The following is a 22,725-nucleotide window of genomic DNA, read 5'->3' on the forward strand; positions in this document are numbered from 1 at the left end:
AACACAGCTGGGACACAGGGGACACAGGACTGAACACTCATCTTTCTCAGAAATCTTTTGACTCTTTTCTAGGAAATATTTAGTTGATTTGATTCTTACATTCCAACCTTGCTGAATTAGTATGTGCTGCTTTTGCACATAGCAACTCAACAAGTATATACAAATATGGATAATATAATATCCCATTATGCTGTTGCAGTATTGGCATCTTTATATCATAAACCCAACCAGATGATAAGGCTCAGTTTTAAAAAAAAATTTGGTTAAATCTCATTCAGAAATTCCCACAACTTTTAAAATTGATCACATTTTTAGTTTTAATCATTATAATGTTAATACTGTTACAATGATGATTGCTTATAATAAACAGGGCCAAAGTTTGACATAATGAGATCAGTTTATGTAAAAGTAGTATGTATGATATGGGTCTGTACAACATAAGAGAGCAAATATGGCACACAGCTCTGCCTGTGAGCACCAAACACGCCTGCTGATGAAACCTTCTGTTTGTGGGAGGTAGACAGTCAAGGGGGAGGTAAAGATGATTGTTTCACACAGGATGAACTCCTCAATAAAAGATAAATAAGGACTATTTTGAAGTGTAAATTATACAAAACTACTCCAGCAGAATCCCGGAATAATGAAAAGAGAAATGAACACAACAGCTGCCATTTAAAGACACAAAGACAGTGGACCTCCAGCAATTTTTGGACATTATTTAACAGTACCGCTGAGACATCACACATTTATGTCTCTTTTTTTTTTTCTTGGTTCACTGAAGCACAGAATAAGAGAGAGACCGACTAAACAGAAAAGGTGACTGAAAGAATAGATCTGTTTTAGCATGTGTGGGTATTTTACCAAATTGGAACTATGGTGTTATAAGCCCACCGGGACTGCACAGCTAGACTTGACGAGCACTTCCTCCGAGTGTCAGCAGTGTTATTCAGTGTGTGACAACATGGAAAAAAAAACAATTAAAAAAAATTATATACCATGTTTACTTTTTATAATTACAGCAGTGGCAGCAGTGATGACCCCCAATATAAAGGAGACACTATTTTGGCGGCTCTCTTATTCGCAAGGGGTTGATATTCATCAGTATGTAGCTGCTTTAATTCAGGTGATGAATGCTGAGCTTGTATGACGTCAGCCGTTCTATGGTTAAACCCTTCTCATCGAACCGCCACACTCACATTTCTGCACAGAATGCAGAAACATTCTCACAAGATGATTCGTTTTTTGGCCTACTGCTCCCTAGCAGCAACTTCATTAAAGGCTTTAAAAGTCCAGAAAAGTCCAGAAACCAATGGTGATGTCGCAGTGGATGGCTATATCCATCCCTTACACACACATATATATACATATATTTAAAAAAAAATTCCCTTCTCGCCCCTGTGGGCAGGGAATCCTTCAAGCTCGGGTCCTCTACCAGAGGCCTGGGAGCTTGAGGGTCCTGCGCAGTATCTTAGCTGTTCCCAGGACTGCGCTCTTCTGGACAGAGATCTCCGATGTTGTTCCCGGGATCTGCTGGAGCCACTCGCCTAGCTTGGAAGTCACCGCACCTAGTGCTCTGATTACCACTGGAACCACCGTTACGTTCACCCTCCACATCCTCTCGAGCTCTTCTCTGAGCCCTTGGTATTTCTCCAGCTTCTCGTGTTCCTTCTTTCTGATATTGCTGTCATTCGGAACCGCTACATCGATCACTACAGCCGTCTTCTTCTGTTTGTCTACCACCACTATGTCCGGTTGGTTAGCCACCACCATTTTGTCCGTCTGTATCTGGAAGTCCCACAGGATCTTAGCTCGGTCATTCTCCACCACCCTTGGGGGCGTCTCCCATTTTGACCTCGGGACTTCCAGGCCATATTCGGCACAGATGTTTCTGTACACTATGCCGGCCACTTGGTTATGGCGTTCCACGTATGCCCTGCCTGCTAGCATCTTACACCCTGCTGTTATGTGCTGGATTGTCTCAGGGGCATCTTTACACAGTTAATGCTTATAATCAGCCTTTTAAATCAAGTGTCATTTCATTATTACTTCACAAATTTGAATGTGATCCATCTACATAATAAGACAGCACTGTGTAAAAGTCAGAGTTACCAGTCATCTATTTACATTTTGATAGTAAAACAGGAAATAGGTGCAGCGATTTATTGACATATCTGCAAACACAGTATATAAGGCAAAAGCACAGTTTATACAATTTTAACAAGCTTGAAAGTCATTTTTTGGTGTAATCACCTTTTAATTCTTGAACATAGCCTGAACTTTCTTAAGAAAGCTTTCCTGTAATTTCTTTAAGAAGTCTTCAGGAATAGTTGTCCAGGTTTCTTAAAGGACATTCAAAGCTCTTCTTTGCATGTTGGCTACCTTTTGTTCTGTTCTCTGTCAAGATGATCCCACACTGCTTCAATCATGTTGTTTGCACTGGCACTGTGTTTGGGACCCTGAGCCATGCCAATCAGATGCTTTCCAGATGGAATTGCATGGCGGATCAAAACCTGACAGTGTTTTTCAGCATTCATAATTTCATCAACTTTGCCAAGATCCCCAACACCACTGGCTGAAGTACAGCCTCAAACCATGACAGACCCTCCACCATGTTTTACAGATGGCTGCAGACACTCACTGTTGTACCGCTCTCCTGACCTCCTCCACACATACTGACAACAATTTGAACCACAGACTTCAAGTTTGGATTCATCACTCCATCAGACCTACTGGCACTGATTTTCAGTCCAGTTCATGTGTAGTTTGGCATACCTCAGCCTTTTCTCCCTGTTTCCTTTCCTTAAGAAAAGCTTCTTGACAGTCACCGTTCCACTGAGGCCATTTCCAATGAGGCTTCAGTGAACAGCAGCTGGATCAACTAAAGTTTCAGCTGCAACTCTCAGATACTGTTCATCTGCTGAGGATAATTTTTTAACACCTGCCACATCATCTTTTGTCCTCCGCTTATCCAGTTTCCTCAAATATTTTTAAGGACGCACTGCACAACATGGTGAATAAATCCATTTTATTCAGCTAATAGCTCTTTACCTTGTTGTCTAATACCTTGGTGGTCCAAAAATAGTGTTTGATGCCTGTTTCATTGGTTCAACTAAACAAAATGTAAACAAACTATGTGCTTTTGCAACAGCCTGCAGGTAACAGTGTCTAAATATACCATTTAAATTTGGATATTTGCAAAGTTGTTATGTGTTGACACATCACAACACTGGTGCCTCTTTTACTACTAGAATAAAAAAAATGGGGGTGGATGAAGATTTTTGCCCAGTACTATATAAGAAAAGCCAGGAGGAGGAGCTAAATGATTTACTTTAACAACTGATTAAATTCCTTTTTAAACACCATAATTTTAATTATCGCAGTGTCTTTATAATATTCCAGTTTTATGTACAATTAAAAACTTAAATCCATCCATTCCTGATTAACTGCGACAAATAAGCTGCAGGCACAAGCACTCATCTTCACAGCAGTTTTTACAGCTTCAAACGGTAAAAATAAACACACATTCCTTTGACCGTGTATGAAGATGGCTTCAAACTCCAATAATGACGAGCACACAGTGGAGTGAGAGAGTCAGAAACAAAGACAGCAAATGAGAAAAATAATGAAGTGTGTGGGAGTGTTTTTACATCTATACTAACTCAGGTGCTCTATCTTAAAAAAAAGAGAAAAATATGCTAATATAATCATCACATTTTGAACCTACGCAGATCTGACTGTAAATATTTAACCAACAATGAATATTCAGATCAATCTTTTTTTTTTTCCCCCTCCGGTTGTGTGTGTCTCTTGAAGATGCGAAGGTGTGAGGAGCACTTCATTTAGCCAAGTGCCCTCTTTCAATAGTCTGCCAAGATACCGTGCTAATTAAAACACACATCCAGCAGTTCAAACCAGGTTGGCGGTAGGTGTTTTTGTTTCAGAAACAGTGAGAGCAGTTAGTTAATGCCAGTTTAGGATTGTCACTGTGCTGCATTTGAATATGAAAGGTGAATTTTAATGAAAACTGACAAGATGTCCCTCTGCTTGAAAGTGTATCATCAAAAGTATTCAGCATACAGATAAGATATCACTCTATAACATGAATAAATGTAAAATAGCTGTCTGTCTGCTTACAATTAAAGAAGAAGGACATAAATGAGCTGAAACGTGAAGCCAAATGTCTCAAAAGTATCCCAGAGTTTATTTAACTATGACTCCAAGTCCAGAACCACAAACAGACCTCTGGGTTTAGCTACCAAACTGTATACTCATGCATGTCAAAGGTATCAATGTGCTGTTTTCCCTTTGACCTGCCGATCAGTCTCTGATATTTTTCATATGATTCAATTAGCCCTCATGCGCCTCCCCAGAAATGTAGCATGGTCACGATGCAGACTGCAGCTGTGAATGGTTACTGATGTGCACAACCCCTCTGTAGAACATAATGCGATCCATTACGGGATGTTATTCTATCTAGATTCCACATAATGCTAATGTAATTTGCCAGTGTAATCTGCTATTGCCTTGTTTTCATACCTCTGCTATTCTGTGCATGAACTCCGTCTCTTGTCTGCACTGCAATAATTAAAGTATTCATTTTGCTCCATCTCAAAACTGATCTTCTCTGTTTCACTCCTAGTTTTCTGAAGTAAGAGAATCAAGTCAGCAGCATGGAGCAGCACCCCACTACCAATTTGTGTTTTGGAGGTGTAATTACAGAGCCATGCCCTGTGTTAGATAAAATGAAATGAACTGCAATTCAGCTTCGCTTGGATTTTATTTGCGCAAAAGAAATCTGTGTCCAGTAACCTGGAGCATTTTGTCTCAAGACTTGTTGAAGGCGATAGAGGGTCCAGTAGGCGCTGCAGAAGGAAATGTAAAAGCTATTAAATGGTAGTCATTTTATTATAGACATAAATTGAATTTCCCATTAAAGAAAAGTTAGAAATTATAGTTCAGTCAGAACCCCTGTAGTTAAAAGTAGCCTGTTATTTCCTTCTGCAGTCATTTTTATATTTGTCGTCATTGACTTCATTCTGGGATCTTCCAATGCATATACGAAAAAATTGCCTGAACTTACACCATCGAATCTCCAGTCGAGCCTCCTTTTTGCTGCTATGTTTATAATCACTATAAATAAAAGTGTACTTTCTAATCAAATGCTGCTCTCACATTTTTTTTTCCAGAAACTCAAAACCCAACTACTCTCTTTCATTTTTTGTGTCTTTAACACGCTGCACACACAGACAGCATGAAAAGCACCAACTTATCAATTAATCATCTAAACTTTTCTGCACCATATCGATGCGACTGTTTGACAGAATAAAACCAAGTTAAAAAGTAAAAGAGACAGATGGTGATGCAGATCTAATGATGGATTCACTCTCTACTGGCCGACTGAGAGGTCTGGACACACATCACACACAGACACACACACACACGAACACAGCTCCTCCTCAGAGTGGTCAGGCATCAATAGCAGCCTTATCCATGCCCCAGTATAATAGGGCCTGTGGGAAATGATTCACGCTTCTGTTTATGTGTGTCTTGTTTTCCACAATTTATTGACTCACAGTAGAAAACACATGATTATGTGTGTGTTGGTAAGCAGAGGGTACCTGTGCAAATTTCCTTGTAGGTAGGGTTAGGTGTGTAACCCCCAGAATAGCCCACTTGGGTAGAATAAACTCCTTTTTGCTTCCAAAACTTCCTCTCTGCACCCCAGAAGCAGCCCATACCTTCAAGGAGAAAATAAATAAATAAATAAATAAAACAAATAACAGCAGTCTTTAACAACCAATCCAATTTAACAAGACAGTAAAGACCAGGTCACACCATGCATCACATCTGTGGGAGTATTTGCTGAGTTGAGTCCCTCATTACCTTCTGTTGGCAGAGAAAACTCACAAAGATTCAGATGTTTGACTTTGATGTGAGCATTTACATGAAGAATAAAGCCAGACAAATACAGAAAATGAGATGCAGTTTGACTGGGAGCCGAGTTTGTACGGTGGATGGAAAATTACTTATTTTATTCTTTCTACCTTTGTTTCTTTTAATTGTTTTTTTGATCCATTTAGTGTAGTCAATAGAAAACCATAAATCTCATGACATTTGAATTTGATAGGAACTGTTTGCATGTTTTAGACCAAACTGAGGATGATAAACACAAATAAAATTCAAAAAGAAATACAGAAATCAAAAATAAACTTCAGGTTACCTGCATAACCCCGGTTCTCAGACTTTTATAGTAAACCCATATTTACAGAGTCTTATATCCACAGCTAAAAACTACGAGCTTTATTTTACTTGTATAACTCCAGTTTTCAGATTAGCATGATAAGACGTCTCACTATGGAATGCACCATACCTCAGACATCTCATTATAGCAAACCATCTCCAGGGTTTACAGAGAATGATCTGAAAATAGGAAAATATCTAGAAAATATCGTTCCGGTTCTCTAGATAAAAATATCTTGTTGATGTCAGAGGTCAGAGGAGAATAGTCAGATTGCTTTGAGCTGATAGAAGGCAACGGTAAGTAAAATAATCAACTCGTTACAACCAAGGAATGCAAAATCATCTATGCTTGCACAACATGTCAGTTAAAGCAGATGGGCTACATCAGCAGAAGAGCACACCAGGTGGAGTTCCTGTTCTGATGAGTCTCGATTTCTTCTGTGACATTCAGGTGGAATGAATTTCCATGAAAACATGGATCCATCCTACCATCCTCAATGGTTTGGGTCGATGGTAGTATAACGATGCTGGAGATTTCTTATCGTGGCACATTGTGGGCCCCTTAATACCAGCTAAACATTGTGTCACAGCCTACCTGAGCCTGTCCATGCCTTTATGACCACAGTGTACTCACTTTTACACTTCTACATCACTTCTACAGTCATCAGATCTCAATCCAGTAGGATCTGGTGGAACCATCATCATGGATTTGTGGCCAACAAATCTACAAAAATTGTGTAACGTGATCGTGTCAATATGGATCAAATGAGGAAGGCTTCCAGCTCCTTGTTGAATCTGTGCAATGAAGAATTAAAGCAAATCTGGTACTAGCAACGTGTAACTAATAACATAAAACAGTATAATTTATATATGTATGTATGTGTTTTTATTTTTATTTGCAATGCTAATTTTGTAGGCTCACTCTATATATGTTTCATATGGCTTTTTTGTTGGCTTTCTCAATTTCTTCAGATGATTTTTGTGTCCACAAGAATTCACCTTAATAAAATTTTGTCTAGGAGAGAAAATCTATGCATAAAAAGAAAACAAGATTTCAGTCAGTTAGCTGTCTGTTTTGTCTTCTTCTGGAAGGTGAATTACACAAATTGTAAGAGAAGAAAAGCAGAGTGTGTTTGCAGCCATAGTTCTAAAAACAGCAGTGCAAAAAGAACAACTACAAAAATTAAATCTGTTGTTATATGGTATTCTAACTTAAATTTCACAGATATATCCAGAAATGGTAAGTATGCAGCAACTAACCCTGGGCTGTGTTTATCTGTGATGAAATATATTCAGATTAAAAATGCAAAAATCTGGGCGTAACATACAAGCCTATGGGTGTGAGTTTTAAAAGCATTCTAACAAGCCTGGTTCATAACTGGAGTTTATTTTTCAGCATATTTTCATTTAATTTTCAGCATTACATTGGGTGACTGGTCTAATATTACATGTAGAGAAGAAGTAGGTAGCTAATGCTTCATTCACGCTTAAGTTCACGCGAGTCAACATGACCACCAATAGGAAGCCCTCCACTTTCTGTTTGTATGTGTACATGACTATATTATGCCCCTTTTTGTGGCTTGTGCATGTACAATAAATACTGAAGTTATCAAGGCAGGAAAGACTGAAATTGAAATCACTGAAATTACAATTACAATAAGCTGCAATGCAGGTTTTAGGTCACATCAGCATTTAAGCTAAACTGCATCAATTTCCTGGTACGTGTTTGGAGACACTTACCAAACATGGCCATCTCTGTTCCCTCTGGAAAAGGTGGAACAGTCCTGTTTCCATTCACAACGTGTTTTTCTGCAGGAGCAAGTGACAAAGAAAGAGAAGGTATGAGAATTAAAAGATAAGAACCAAATGGCTGAAGACTGGCTCAATTCTCTGCTTCAGTTATGTTGTTATCTGCAGTGTGGTCATTGTTTACAGACACTGAGAGGATTTATTCATTAGATTTCCACCACTGGTACATGTTTCCCAACATGTTAATGTCTTCCCGAATCCAGTATAGGAGGGAGCAAAGACCACTCTGCGTATGCCAAATCAGACTTTATCTGTAAATGTAATTAATATTCATGCCAGTATCATTTTAAAATAGCTGTTAAACAGTTTTTATTGTAGCCAGCTATCATCAGGGAATTTCTTTCCAAACGTACAGCACAATTTCAATAAAAAACATGCTTTTAACAAGACTGCACCACCCAAATACACAAGATGTAGTACACACACACACACACACACTGAGTGACCCACTTAGACAGTGGCGAACAGATCTACATAATTTCATAGCAGCTGCATTCACTCCAATCAGCACAGAGCCAGAGGTGCACAAGGACCCATTTGAGGCCACCCAGCCACCTGGCTGGGCTAACACACATTAGCATTAGCATGCTGGAGGCTGCATGTGTGTGTGTGTGTGTGTGTGTGTGTGTGTGTGTGTGTGTGTGTGTACAGATGGCTTGCTGTACAATGCTGTGGGGGAGGGAGATGGATTAAATTAAATGTGATGATGGAGGAGAATGAGAATAAACCCAACATCTGGATCCCCCCTTCTTACACCCTCCCCCCTTTTCACAAAAACACGCAAACATACATGCACACACACACACAGACACACACACAGTCTTCACGCGTGATCGCATAATTGACATGAGGGGCAGCATGCCTATAGACAAAAGCAGCCAGATGGACTGCCAACCAATCAGCAATGCGTGCACACACACATCAGAAAATGATTTTTGATTATCAGTTTGAATTTTTACATTTTGCACTCAGTGTTCTCAGATTTTTTTTTTCATTTCGTACAAACACAAAAAGACACACTTTATCACAGTCTGAGCGACTGAGTCGTCCTTGTTTGTCTGATTACATGAGCAGCTTTTCATCCTGTGTCAGCCCGACAAAATCTTCAGACATTTTCTCATCTTCCTCTGGATTCTGGGGGAGGAAGGTTTGGAGCTGCAGCCATCTCCTGCCCTGACTGGGAGTTTGGGAGGAAATGACTGCACCTCCTTGCCTTTACTCCCTTTACAATCCTACTGTTAGATTAGTATCCCATTGCACAATATCCCTGTTGTTCCTAATGTCCAACTGAGCACAACATTTGCAATTGATACAATCTGAAAAAGCTGCTGTATGTGCAGTGGCATAATTATTTGTTCAAATGTTTAAAGATGATGTAAAGTGATTGTATCATAAAGAATAAAGTGAATGAACTATTTTTTGGGACATTTTCTATGTATTTCACAAATCAAATCCAAATTGATCTGATTGAATTACCAACCTTAGAATATTGATTAAAAAAAAATCGAAATTTGATTGGTTGACTATAACATACATATATATATATATATATAGTGAAGCAATCTTATGGATTTTCTTGTGGATTTTCTTGCATATATCCACATCCTCTGCTATAGCCACAAGCTGCGGGTAATGACTGCAAGGATAAGCCTGCAGATGCAAGTGGTGAAAATGAGCTTTCTCCGAAGGGTGCCTCAGCTCAGAAAGGGTGAGGCGTGCAGTCAGTTGGGAAGGGCTCAGAGTAGAACTGCTAAGGTAATTATTAGAGGTGGTTCAGGCTTCTGAATATGATGCCGCCTTGGCGAGGTGTTTCAGACATGAACAACTGGAAGGAGACCCCAGGACACTCAGCTGACCTGGAACCGCCTCATTTTCCTCACAGAAGACCTGGAGGTGGTAGCTGGGGAGAGGGAGAACTGGGCATGTCTGCTTTGACTTCAACCTCCACAACCCCTAACCCAGAGGAGGAGCAGAAAATGAATAAATTGATAGACGGATATCAGGATGGCTCAGAATGGCTCTTTGGGTGTGTCTACAAAATTATATTACACTACAGTGAAGGCAGCAAGACTGTGTTTTATTATCCTCACTAATATCTGTATATTTTTTGTCATTATTGGAAAAATGGATGCTATGCCTGACTTAATAAAAGCCCAATTAACAAAACTGCTTAAAAATAATTTGTCTTTGGTTCTCACTAAAACCTTTTTGGAAGATGTGTAAATTCCCACTGTGAAGGAAAAACCCTGAATATACAGCATTCTGCCCTGCAGGAACCCAAACGTTGTCTGTTGGCTAATCCACAGTGTAATCCAGTGTGCTGATACTTCTTCGGTCTTAATTGGACGGATGCTGAGAGATTTTTCATCTGAGATGCCCCAGTTTCCAGACACTGGAAAACCGGATTTAAACTCTAGAATAAACGCTGGTAACGGAATGATTTTTGGTACAAAACCAAGGGAGTTGAAAGTCATAAAAATCATCACAAATGGAGCTTTAATCCAAAAAGCATCAACCTTCAACAACCTGCAAATCCCTGTGATTTCAAATGGAAATTTAAGATCCTGCACCTTAATACTGGTACACATTCTCAGCATCCCCTTTCCTCCTCCTCCCACATTATCCTCTCTATGTGTGTGTATGTGTGTGTGTGAGAGAGAGAGTGTTAGTAATGGCTGCCTTCAGGGACCAGCAAAGGCATGTTCATTACTGGCTACACACAAGCACACACGGATATGCGCGCGCGCACGCACGCACGCACACACACAGAAAGACACTGAAAGATAAACAATTTAAATGTAAATGTCAGTGGGAAAGACAATAAATCCAGACAGAATACTAATGAGAGTAAAAGCTCACAGTGTGTGCGTGTGTCTGCGTGTGTGTGTGTGTGTGTTAGAGAAAAAGAAAGATAAAGAAAAAACAAAGCTGCAACACAAGATGCAGATCACCTGTCAGGTGTGGGCTTGCTACGGTGCACTGAACACATACTTGCTCTGAAATGTAAACACCTTTCTTAGTAACAGCTGTTGCAAACACACACACACACACACACACACACACACACACACACGCACGCACCAGCCCATTTGTTTCTTGAAAGATTTGAACAAGAGCAGATAATAATGTGTACCAATAAGTTTGCAGGATTTATTTAAACTCAGATGAGATAGAAAAAAAAATCTGTTATTTGTTATAAAATTGCTCTACAGCTTTTATAATTTCACTGCACAATATTTGTTGTTTGGTCTGAGCTCTGCAAAAGGACTCACTTCAGTTTTCACAAAATCGGTGCAGCAATTCTGCTCATTTTTAAAAATGAATTCTGCAGTGACAAATCAATTGCACACTGCTATTTAAGCTGCTTTTTTCCACACATTTCCCCGGCAGGGCTGATTTTTAATGCTCACAAAGTTCATGTTTTAGTTCAAATGACACCCAGATACAGTAACAGCTCGCACTTGAAAGTATTTTTGAATACTTTTTGAATACTGGTTTCCTTTCCTGCGTCTGCATGCTGCACTTCAGAACCTGAAACAAAGCCCCACACCCTACAATTTCCATCAATCCTTACCAATAAAAATAGAGCCAAGTTGCCACCAAGTTCATCAACAAATTCCTGTTTTTTCAGGCCAAAAATATATCCATTCAACTTAGATTGACTTCATATTTTTCCTCTCTTCATCTTTGCCCCACCTGCAGTAGATCCAGGCCACAAATGGGACCTGTCTCCTAGTTTCAAATCCACTGGTACCGACCATCCAAGAAGTTTGTGCTTCAGTTCTCATGGGTGAAGTTGTAGCATTGCATACGTCTGTTACCAAACACTAATTAGGAGATGTGTGTCTGTGCATCTATTCAGATTAGTGAGCTAAGAAAGACGGCTGTTGTTAGCTGATAAATTACCACTCCATTGTCTCATCCAAATATGTTAATATCTGGCTCAAAAAAACTAATATGATAGCAGTCAAAACCCAGAGGCTTCAAAATGAGGTGACAGTGGCTACACCCATATTATATATGTAGAGTCTTTAGGAATATAACGTGCCAATAGATTAACTACATCAGTTAGTCTATTGTTTTTAATTAAAATAATTCAGGAATCATAGTGTACCCTACAATACCTGCTCTGCAGCCTGTAAAAATATTCATTATTATTATTATGTAACCTTTATGATCTTGTGAGTTTAGAGCTTTACCAGAGCATTTATAATACTGCAATTTATTTTTAAAATAAATTAATATGTATAATATTCCCAGTTTCACACAATAATACAAATCATTTGACATGCCAGAATTAAATTCCTCCTCTACATAGTGCCATTTAGTCAGCCATGCCATTTCAATTCCAGATTTAATATGAAATCATCTCAGAATGCAACAGCGCAAAAGTAAGAAATAACAGTGGATTCCTAAGAAAAGTCTGCTTTTATGGCTGATTTTTTCTGCTTCCCTGCAGTGTGTTTTCTGCAGCGTGTTCAGAGTTGAAGAGCCAATACATATGTGAACTCAAAAATGTTCTACAGCATCAGGGACTGAAGGTTCTTACAGTGAATGATGCTGTTAGAGCCAGGTGATCTTTCCAAATAAGAGTGTGACTGTTCCTCTCTATTAGGAACTGCTACTCTGTCACTTACAAAGCCAACAAACCGTGCATAACATTTCTTCAGAGACACCCATCAGAGTTTCTAACTGCAGGGTGTCACAGAAAACAACACACTCCATCCATCCATTCTCTTCCGCTTATTCCCATCAGGGTCACAGGGGGGTGGAGCCTATCCCAGCTACCATAGAGTGAGGCGGGGTACATTCTGGACCGATCGCCAGTCGGTCACAAAGCCAACACTGAGAGACCGACAACAATTCACTCTCACATTCACACCTGTGGACAATTTAATATCACCATTTAATGTAGCCCCACAGCGCCGGTCCATAACTGCAACTGAACAAGTTGAAATAAAATGCTGTGGATCTCACCTTTTAGGGAATTCTGATGTAGATGATCAGACTAGTGGTTGGCTCTAAGTAGAAATACTTTTGGAAGTTTTTGTAAAAATGTATCTTTTATTTAGCGAGCAGTAGTTTTCACTCTGAAACAGCAGTGCTTGGTAATGAAAAACAAAAAGGAATGAAATCTGGATCGTCCCCCCAACAATGTCCTTTCTAATCTTACAGGGTTGCGGGGACACTCAAAGTGAAACATACTTTCTGATTTAATTGTTGTTTGTGCTGTAGACTGTTTAGAGATGAAGTGCTAAAAACTAAGACAGTCAATCGCACCCCGGGCGTATCAGTCGGGACTGAAAAAGAAAAGATAATAAGGAACAGCCTTAAGCGTGCATTATTTGTAATGGCTATCAGAGGGCAAGAAAACGTGTGGTCCTATGGAAGTCTACAGACTGACCTCAGCAAAGACTTTCCTGCTGGGTTTATGGTCACAGTCAGTAATTTCATACTGAAACACTGAATTAATTTTAATTTTTTCTCAATGTAAGTATCAGAAAGGAGGATTATCCCAGATATGTTCATTGGCTAACCACTTCTGACTGACCAGTGTTTAGGGAATTCACAGTCAAATCTGCCCCCGCTTGTCACATTCAGTTTCATAACACCAGGACAGTGATGGCTTCAAAACAAGACTTCAGAAACTAGTGGGTGACCTCACAATGGCAATTTTCATACTGTTACTGGAATCAGTATACTGGAGTGTATAATCAGAGCTGCGTGCACCAAGGAAGAGCTCATCAATGGTGCAGTGCCCAATATGTGTTCATTTAAAAAGTCAAGCAACAAGCAGAAAATGATCAGTAGCAGACATATTATGGGTCTAAAAACACACAGACTATTTTCATTCTCATGCTTGACTGACTTTGTGCGCTGATTTATAGAAGACAAAACAGACTGCAGATTGTTTCTGCTCCGCATCTTGTTTCTGTGTTTATTAAAGACAGTTTCTGACTGTTTGCACTAATTTTCTTTTATTTAGTGGTAAAGAGCAGTGAAAGAGGTTAGAAAGCACTTCAGGGCCCTTCACATCAGAGACCCACTTCATTTTAGGTTTTATGTGTGTGTGTGTGTGTGTGTGTGTGTGTGTGTGTGTGTGTGTGTGTGTGTGTGTGTGTGTGACTAACCAGCTTGCCTCCCGGTCTCTTCTCCCGCTCCCTAAATCCTGTCACAATAATAAGCCTGATCTCAGGACAGGCGTTTATCCATGGTGACATCTGTGGCACACACGTTCACACTCTCCATTAGTGCTGCTCTATTTCAGCTCAGGCCTACGTGTGTGTGTGTGTGTGTGTGTGTGAGTGAAGGCAGGCAGAATCAGCCAATCAGCACTCAGTACATTCCAGTTTATCTCCATGGCCTTTCATCACGCCCTTCATCGCTTTTTAATTTTCTGTAGTGCAGCCACAGATAACAAAACAGAAACTGATAAAATAAGAAAGAAAAGAGTTAAATAAACCGATCAGCACTGAATTTATTGTTGTGTAATGAGGCTATACTGCGTCATTAAAAGATAGTCACCTCAATTCTATGAATCTGCATGATTTCCATCAGCCTATTCTGTAGAGAATGATGTGACTTTCAATAAATTTCTGCCGATCCGAGATAAACGAGAGGAGAAAATCTCTTACGTCACCCTGCACACAGAGCTGACAAAGTGCCGAGTCAGGCTCTTGCGTCATTGTCTTATATTTTGTAGCTATTTCATCTCCCTTTTTCCTTTACTTGGTTTTCTTTCACTGTTCATCTGCAGCACAATAAAAACCATTATGCTTGCAGGAAGAGCAAACTCCATGTAAACTGAAAAGATTAAAACTTTCTTTCTGTTAACTGAAAGCACGGGAAAAATTAAGATGCAAAATAACACCCAACAAACTTGTCAGACCACATTTAAACTACTGCACCAACACCTATGCAAACTTTTTCTAATCAACCACTCAAATCTGTGAGAAACATCCAGTCAAACTTGCCAGATTTAAGACTAGCAGGAAACAGCAAAGGAAAAAAACTTCTAATCTATGAGATACTGATGTGCAGGTAAAGCAGTTCAAGAAGATTCTTGACTCGATGCCACCTAAAGCTAAGAAGTTGAATTTCTCAGGATCTTGCTAAGGGATCCTGGGATGGAAAGGTGGAGCATGAGTTGGACTGGTTAAAAGAGCTATGCCAAAAAAACAGTGTGGGTAACACAGCACAGTTCTCAGTTTTAGTAGTAACCATTAATGGTTAAACAAGCGGAAACCGTCAGGGCTAAGTAAACAGTAAAGTGCCAAAAACTCTAATGGCCACTTGAGGCCGGCTCCAACAGAGAATCAATCCCAAATCACATGTTAAAATGTCCAAATTAACAGGAAAAACAAACATGTTTACAGCCTGATATAAAATAGTTTTGGTTTATAAGGGTAGTTTTACTCTTTATAGCAACTGAATGTTCTTTTAGAACTCATCCATGTGAATAGTAGAGTTAGGGGCCTGGCTACTCTGACTGACAGATATGCAGATGCAGGCAGCTGGAGCCAATCAGCCAATCAGCACCTCTGCTAATCCAAGTACATCAACTGGACCTTTGCCATGGAGCATGTAATTATCTGACAATTAATTTGAGTTTCCTATGTGTGCCTATCTACCGTTTTTTTCAGACGATAAGGCGCCCCGGATTATAAGGCGCATAGTCGATGAACGGGTCTGTTTCACACATAAGGCGCACCGGATTATAAGGTGCATTAAGCGAAACAAAACAGTCAGATAAGTCAAACTTTACTCAACTCATTCTTTTTATTTCCTCCACTTCCATACCATTGATTCATTAATGCTGAATTCTCTCACAGCCGCTCTATTCTCATGTTGTTGCAGTATATTAATGACTAACCTCGTATTGTGGATGGATTATCTCGGTTGTTCTCCTGGCTGAAGTTTGGTCCGTTTACAGCATCCTGCCATGCGACTGCAATTGTTCCTAACCATTGGGAATCCTCACGTTAACTTTTATCGACTGGAAAAAAGTTAGCATTCATCCTCCAGCTTTGCTGTTTATGTTATGCTAACATAGCTATTTCGCGAGCCATCACTTAGCACATCATTATATACCAGCTAGCCGAACTTCAGTAACCCTGCAAAAGTACAAAAGTCACTGATGTTTGGTTTTCTGTCTTCATTTATGTTGGAACTGGTGGCAAAGCTGTATGTTTTAATTTGATCACAAATCACTGTCAGAACATGGTATATCATGCTTAGGTAACTAGCGAAACTACCGAGCTAACTTCCTGCTAACTTCTAACAAAATTGATGGACTTATGACCTGATATAGATCCATCATACCAATCCATCATACTGGCAACAACTTTGTATTTTTCAGTATGAAAGTGATCCCAAACATACTTCCAATGCAGTGAAGGCATACAGAAAAACAGACACTGGGACACTATCAGTCATGGATTGGCCTTCCCAGACCACAGATGTCAGTGTGGGATTATCTTGACACAGAACAGAACAAAAGGCAGCCAACATCCAAGTCTGGAGAACTATTTCTGAGGACTACTTGAAGAAGTTATAAGAAAGGTACAAACGTTTGCCATGTGTGCTATTTATATTTGGAGATGTTTCGATAAATCTCTGCATCAATTTCTGATTTTCTGTGCAAAATATAAAGAAATTAGGGGTAATTCAACACTTTAGAGATTACTATATGTACAAAATTCCCACACATTTTCGTGGTGCTACAGAAAAAGTCTAAAGATCACTAAAGTATATCTTCTTCCATTTTAACCTGTCTGAAGAGTGTCTATGCAAAATTTGTTGGTAGAAATTCCCAATTACTGCAATTATTAGTATTTGTCATGTGGCCTTCTTTTTTGCATTTGCTCCAAAATTACTTTTCTCTTTAAAAATGCTGCTGTTTAAGAAATGATTAGTATCTATATCAGTAAAATTGTAGCTAGAAATATTGGTATCGTATCAAATTGAAAAAAAATTGGTATCGCCCATCTCCATGAAGAACCCCACCTCCTCCCCCCTGGAGCTCCCGACTTGACAGTGATAAATGAAGCACTGCAGCTAATGTCTAGCTTGGGGAGATTGGTGAGTCTACACACACACACACACACAGAAAAGATTGCTTCTACTGCACTGCAATTAAATCTACAAAGTAACCTCCCCCCACCCTCGCCTCCTCTGATTGCCTGGTTTCTTCATCTTCCTCCTGCTCCCCCTTCCTTGCATCCTCTCTTTACCTCTCCCTCCTTCGCCCATATCTCTCTTTCCATTTATTTCTCCCTGCTAAAGGATTTCTCTCTCCCAATCTATCCGAGCCCCTCAATCAGCTGCTCTGATTGCCGTCATCATTTTTTATTACCGCCCATCATTACAAGCATCAGCGTTACCCTTATTGTTCTGTGGCTCGCAGACATACTGGACATGACAAGGAACCTGTACACTCACTTATTTTTAACACAAGGTTGTTGGAGTCCCCTGTGTTTAATGGGGAAAATATTACATCTTAGAGGGTAGAGTTTCCCCAGAAGATTATTTAGGCATTGAATTTGTCACGGTCCCAGGTTACAGTGTTGTGTTTATTGAGTTTTGGGTTCCTGTTTTGATTTGTTACTCATTCTTCTCTTTCTAATGTTCTCATTTTCTGGGTTCCTACGTGTCTTGCCTCTCTCTGTCTTCTCTGTGTGTCTGCTTGTTTGTCCGCATGTGCTCCCCCATGTCTGTCATCTTTATTAGTGTTAATCTTCATGCATCAGTGTAGTTTTTTCTCTACGTGACTTCCTGTCTTGTTTTTCTGGGCCTCCCTCTAGTTTCACTTCCTGTTTTTTCCCTCAGTTGGGATTACCTGCTCCACAATTCTTAATTTTATTTGTGTTTGTTTGCCTTTGCCTCGTACTGATGCCAGCTGTGTTCTATGGTTTATTAATCCCCCACATATATAATATAGATTGCATAGTGTTTTCCCTACATCCTGTGTAAAGGCATCTGATTATGTTCTCTTTTCTCCTGGTTACTTCTGCTACTAGTGTCCCATTTTTGGGATTTTGGTTACAAGTTTCCCTTCTGAAGTTTAACACTGCTATCAGCTTTTTGTTCATTTTGTCTGGACGAGTTCTCAATTCCCCCAAACCTGAGAGAACCGGCAATAAAGCAAATGTTTTGCTGAATATATTACAAATCAAGCTTCATATGGAGCAAAAGTCTAACTGATGTTTCTAAATGTTCAAACCTGAGGTGCAAATTAAAAATGTCACAAGCTGATCTCACGAATCGATATCAAAAGTACAGCAATCCAAAATCTGACACTTTCTTTGTTGTATTTTTCTTTTATTTCAGGTGCTTAAAATGCTGCTTTCCTTTATTAACCAATGTTTCATTTATTACTTTAGTTGTTTTATTACCATTAATAAATATTCAGGTTTTAACTAACATTTAACTGGGCTCGGCAATTAATTAAATTCTAATTTCATTTACAAATTTGCCTTCTTTATTAAAACAAGATAATGGAGGGAAAAAAACAATTATTATGCTGCATTTTGATTTTCAATAATTCTTTCATTTCACCTTTCAGCACATCTTTCTTTTCTTTTCTTTTACTGAGCCGAAAAGGTCGGCACTGACTCTCCGCTGGACTGTGGCAGGTTTGGTTCAGTTCAGATTTATTTATGTGGTTAGTTTTTCAGTTGATTTGAATTTAAAATTAAACGGCATCCACTAAATCAAAATGATGTCTTATAAATCTACCACTTTTTTCAAAGTCTGAATGACTGCGTTAAAATAACGTTTGGTTAGAAATTTATGATTAATGCCACAATAACCTCATTATTTGAATAACTGCAGGGTTTCTGTTAAAGTGGTCACCATAAATGTTTATGGTTTATAATGTGACAGTTATTCAGTTCAATTAAGTCAATTTGCATTAATTTTTTTCTTTAATTGAAACACCATAAACTAGAAATGGACATCGGAAGTTCTCTATTCTCTGTTGGAGGTTCAAAAGTAGTTAAAACTTCACATCTGTCACTGTAGGACAAAACAAGCATGCCCGTCTTTACATATATGGATAAAAAGTGGTAACGTAATTGTACAAAAAAAGAGTTTGATGCTCTTAATTGCACAAAATTAAATGTATGTGGTATATGCCAAACACACAACTCAATCAGCACCAGCAAAACAACTTCTACACCTGAAGGTCTGTTTTCTGTTTTGCACTAATCTTCTTCTTCGAGCCTCTGAATCAGTGGATCGACAGCTATGAGTGTAGTTAGAGCGGTGGTGTGGGTTAATAAGCCTCCACAGGGCTCATATATGCGCGTGTGCACCTTCCTGACGGTTCGACTCGATCGATCGCTCAGAGCCATTAGTCTAGAGACAGTGTATGGTGCAGGGAAACTTGACGCACTTTGCACTGGTGGAGTGCTTAGTCTTTTCCAGACATCTTTATGTCATAGTAATGGCTCTTTGCATTCATACATGCTTTAAGTACATCCTTTGGAGAATTCTGAATGCTGCTTAGAGCAATAATACTTTAAAATGCAGCACACAAAATTAGGCTGTAAATTATACTTTTTACAACAAAATGTAAAAAAGCTTTAATTAAAATCAATACATTTATGATATACAGATACAGCCTGCCACAACCCTGAATTGGATAAACAAAATAAGATGGATGGATGCCGATGATGCAGTCCATACATATTTTATCTTATAACAAGTTATTTTATTTAATACTAAAACTATTCCTACACTACTGTAAGTACAGGCTGGGTTAAAGCTTTAGTATATCTTCATTCACTGATAACAGATTGGTGTGTTTACTGCACAAAAGGGGATGTTTTGGGGGTGGCTAGGATGGGAATGAGGGACAGCTCAGGTTGAGCAGTTTAGAGACAAAGTTAGAGAGTCAAGGCTGAGATGGTTTGGACATGTGCGGAGGAGGGATAGTGGATATGTTGGACAAGGATGCTGAATATGGAGTTGCCAGGCAGAAGAAAAAGAGGAAGACCTCGAGGGAGGTTCACAGATGTAGTGAAGGAAGACGTGCAGAGTGTTGGTGTGACAGAGAGACAGAGGCAGATGTGCTGCTGTGGCAACCCCTGAAGGAAACAGCTGAAAGAAGAAGAAGAAGATTTATTCATAAACATAAGCTGCCGTGGTGATCCACAAACAAAACTTTAATGGAGATGCTTACTGTAAGAGGCATCTTCTTAGCTACATCTAAACATCTGACATGAAAAAAATTCCAGATAACTAACTAGGGCTGGGCCATATTATACCGTTCACGGTAATACCGGTATAATGTTAGGCAATGATAAGAAAATGAAATATTGTGATAGAATATGGGTAAAACGCGCATGCACAGTGCCTTTGTTTTCATACGCACATGGCGGAAAAAGCATGGCGGTGACGGGGAATGAGAAGGGCGAAGGCGGATCGTTGAATGAAACAGATGAAACAGAATTGGTTTGTAAAAATGCTGCAACTTGGTGTGGAACTGGTTTGGCTTTCGTCCGTCAGATACACACCAAAGCATATTTTTTGGTAGAGCATGCAAGCGGGCCATTGTTATTACTGTTATTACCGAACCGATTTTATGTGGTACACGGTGCTCAAAAATCTGTCAAAAAAATGTTTTAGTACGACTTTGCTAAGCTATAAAGCCGCACCGCTCGATGGATTGTCGGAGCATTACAGCTACCGTAGGCAGGAGCCTCGCGGAGTAATACGTACTGTGCTTTAACATAATATTACCGCACTGTGTGTGTTTAACCTCTTTTTAAGTTTTGTGAATATTACACATGGTTATGCTCAGGATATGTTGGCCAATTTCCACTGGAAATGCCTTTTGTCAGCAAGGAATTTGCATTTGCACTGTTAAATTTTTATATAGATTTAATGCACATAAAAAACAGCTGCTTGTTTAAGTGCAAATACATTTAAGTGAAAATACATCGATGGGATTTTTTTTCGCACTAACAAAGTTGTGGAGTTGTAAAGTATTTTGTCTCGTCAATTATATCGTCAGTTATATCATTATCGCAAATTTTCAAATATATATCGTGATAAATCTTTTTGGCCATATTGCCCTGCCCTATAACTAATGCTGGGCTTACACTGTGCGATTTTTGGCCCATTTTGAGCCGATTTTTGAGTCATGCTACCGGTTTGGTGTTCGGCCCGAGTTTGGCCTTCATCGTGCGTCGTGCATCGTGTAGTATACGTGGGGTAACGAGAAGCGATTAACACCTCACGGCCAGCTCCCGATCATCAATCGCTTGGTCGTGAGGGTGTCACCGCAGCCGCTCACACTGCGCACGCGCAAACACATAAATGTCGGTGAAAAAGACGGAGTAGCACGGTAGTGCAGCGTGTGATCTGGACACAAGCAATGGAGGCACAACTTGTAGAACTCATCCGAGCCTTTTCGATGTGGCCTCACAAAATTATCACGACCACAACAACCGTGAAAATAGTTGGATCTACACTGCTGCTCAATCACAGCTGCCTGATCAATGTTTTTCATTAGCAATTTAGCAAAGTTGATGGTGGCGGTGTGCGTGTCTGTGTGAGTGAAAGGGAGATAGAGGGAGAGAGAGGGACAGAATTTCTGTTATAACCTTCATGTTATGGACGCACAGTGTGAGCACTCAGGTCGCATCAGAGCATCGGGCCGTATAGTGTGAGTCCCTGCATCGTGACCTGCGAACTTCTAACCCCTGCGAGTCAATCGTGCAGTTTGAGCAGAAGCTGAATAACGCGACTGAAAACATCGCACAGTGTATGCCCAGCTTAACAGTGTGCAAAGCTAAGCAGAGTTCTAGTCTCACAACAAGCCGACATCAGCTCATGATTTCTACATATGGTCATCTGGTACAACATCAAGTTGAGTCAAATTGAATCAAATTGAGTTGATTTGTTTGTTTTTTAATCAGCGCATAAACAAACATCAGGTGTTAGCCAAAGTGTTGTGCAACTAAAAGACTAAAAGAATAATTAAATAATAAGGATCCTAGCGGTTTTCCCATTCTAGCATTTTAAAAACTGCTAGGATGGGAAAACCACAAATAAAACAACATAATAACTCTAGTTTAAAAGCCAAAGATGAGTGTCTATTCTACAAACACACCATGCCCACAGAGCACAGGAGTACTATTCACAAACTCCTCAGCAGGCTTCCATAACTTGGCAAATCAGAAGAAAATGGGCTTTTATGGAGGTGGGCCTTAAAGAGACGAGAGGCAGAATGGCCTGTTTATCACAGATAACGAAATTATAGGCTGGATAAAAGGGCAGTATAAGTCTTACAACAATAAACAAGCAAATGAGAAATAAAAACTGACAGTGATACATTTTTACAACATTTCAACTATCTTTTGTTTCAAAGATAAAGTATTCATAAGGTACTCATAATGCCAGCAAACACTAACTGGTGTCAAATGAGGGGCTGCTTTCAGCTTACAGAAAGTGGTGTGAAGAAACAAATTTACAAACATGATATCTGCTATTCAAAGCCTCATTAGCACAATATCACATCAGACATTTACATCACACTCAAAAAAAATCCCTGGAAACATTTGCTGTCAGAATTATTATTATAGCAAGCTGCAATAATAATTATTTACACCTACAAGTACACCTGGTAATTAAAAGACATCGACACACCAGCTGCTGTGCTGAACACAT

At 39.5% G+C, this 22,725-nt stretch overlaps 1 protein-coding gene across 7 annotated transcripts in view; it reads right to left on the reverse strand.

The window, feature by feature from the left end:
• The window catches only part of msraa (methionine sulfoxide reductase Aa), a 53,096-nt gene that overhangs the window by 23,103 nt on the left and 7,268 nt on the right, over positions 1-22,725 (reverse strand). For all 7 annotated transcript variants that reach the window (XM_005461509.4, XM_019346237.2, XM_005461513.4 and 4 more), the window contains 2 exons: positions 7,981-8,049; positions 5,619-5,738 (listed from right to left, as the gene is read on the reverse strand). In XM_005461509.4, the coding sequence (XP_005461566.1) occupies positions 5,619-5,738; positions 7,981-8,049 (189 nt within the window). The remainder of the gene's footprint in view (positions 1-5,618; positions 5,739-7,980; positions 8,050-22,725) is intronic.

This window comes from Oreochromis niloticus, linkage group LG15 (assembly GCF_001858045.2).
Source record: "Oreochromis niloticus isolate F11D_XX linkage group LG15, O_niloticus_UMD_NMBU, whole genome shotgun sequence".
In the NCBI taxonomy this organism is placed as follows: Eukaryota; Metazoa; Chordata; class Actinopteri; order Cichliformes; family Cichlidae; genus Oreochromis; species Oreochromis niloticus.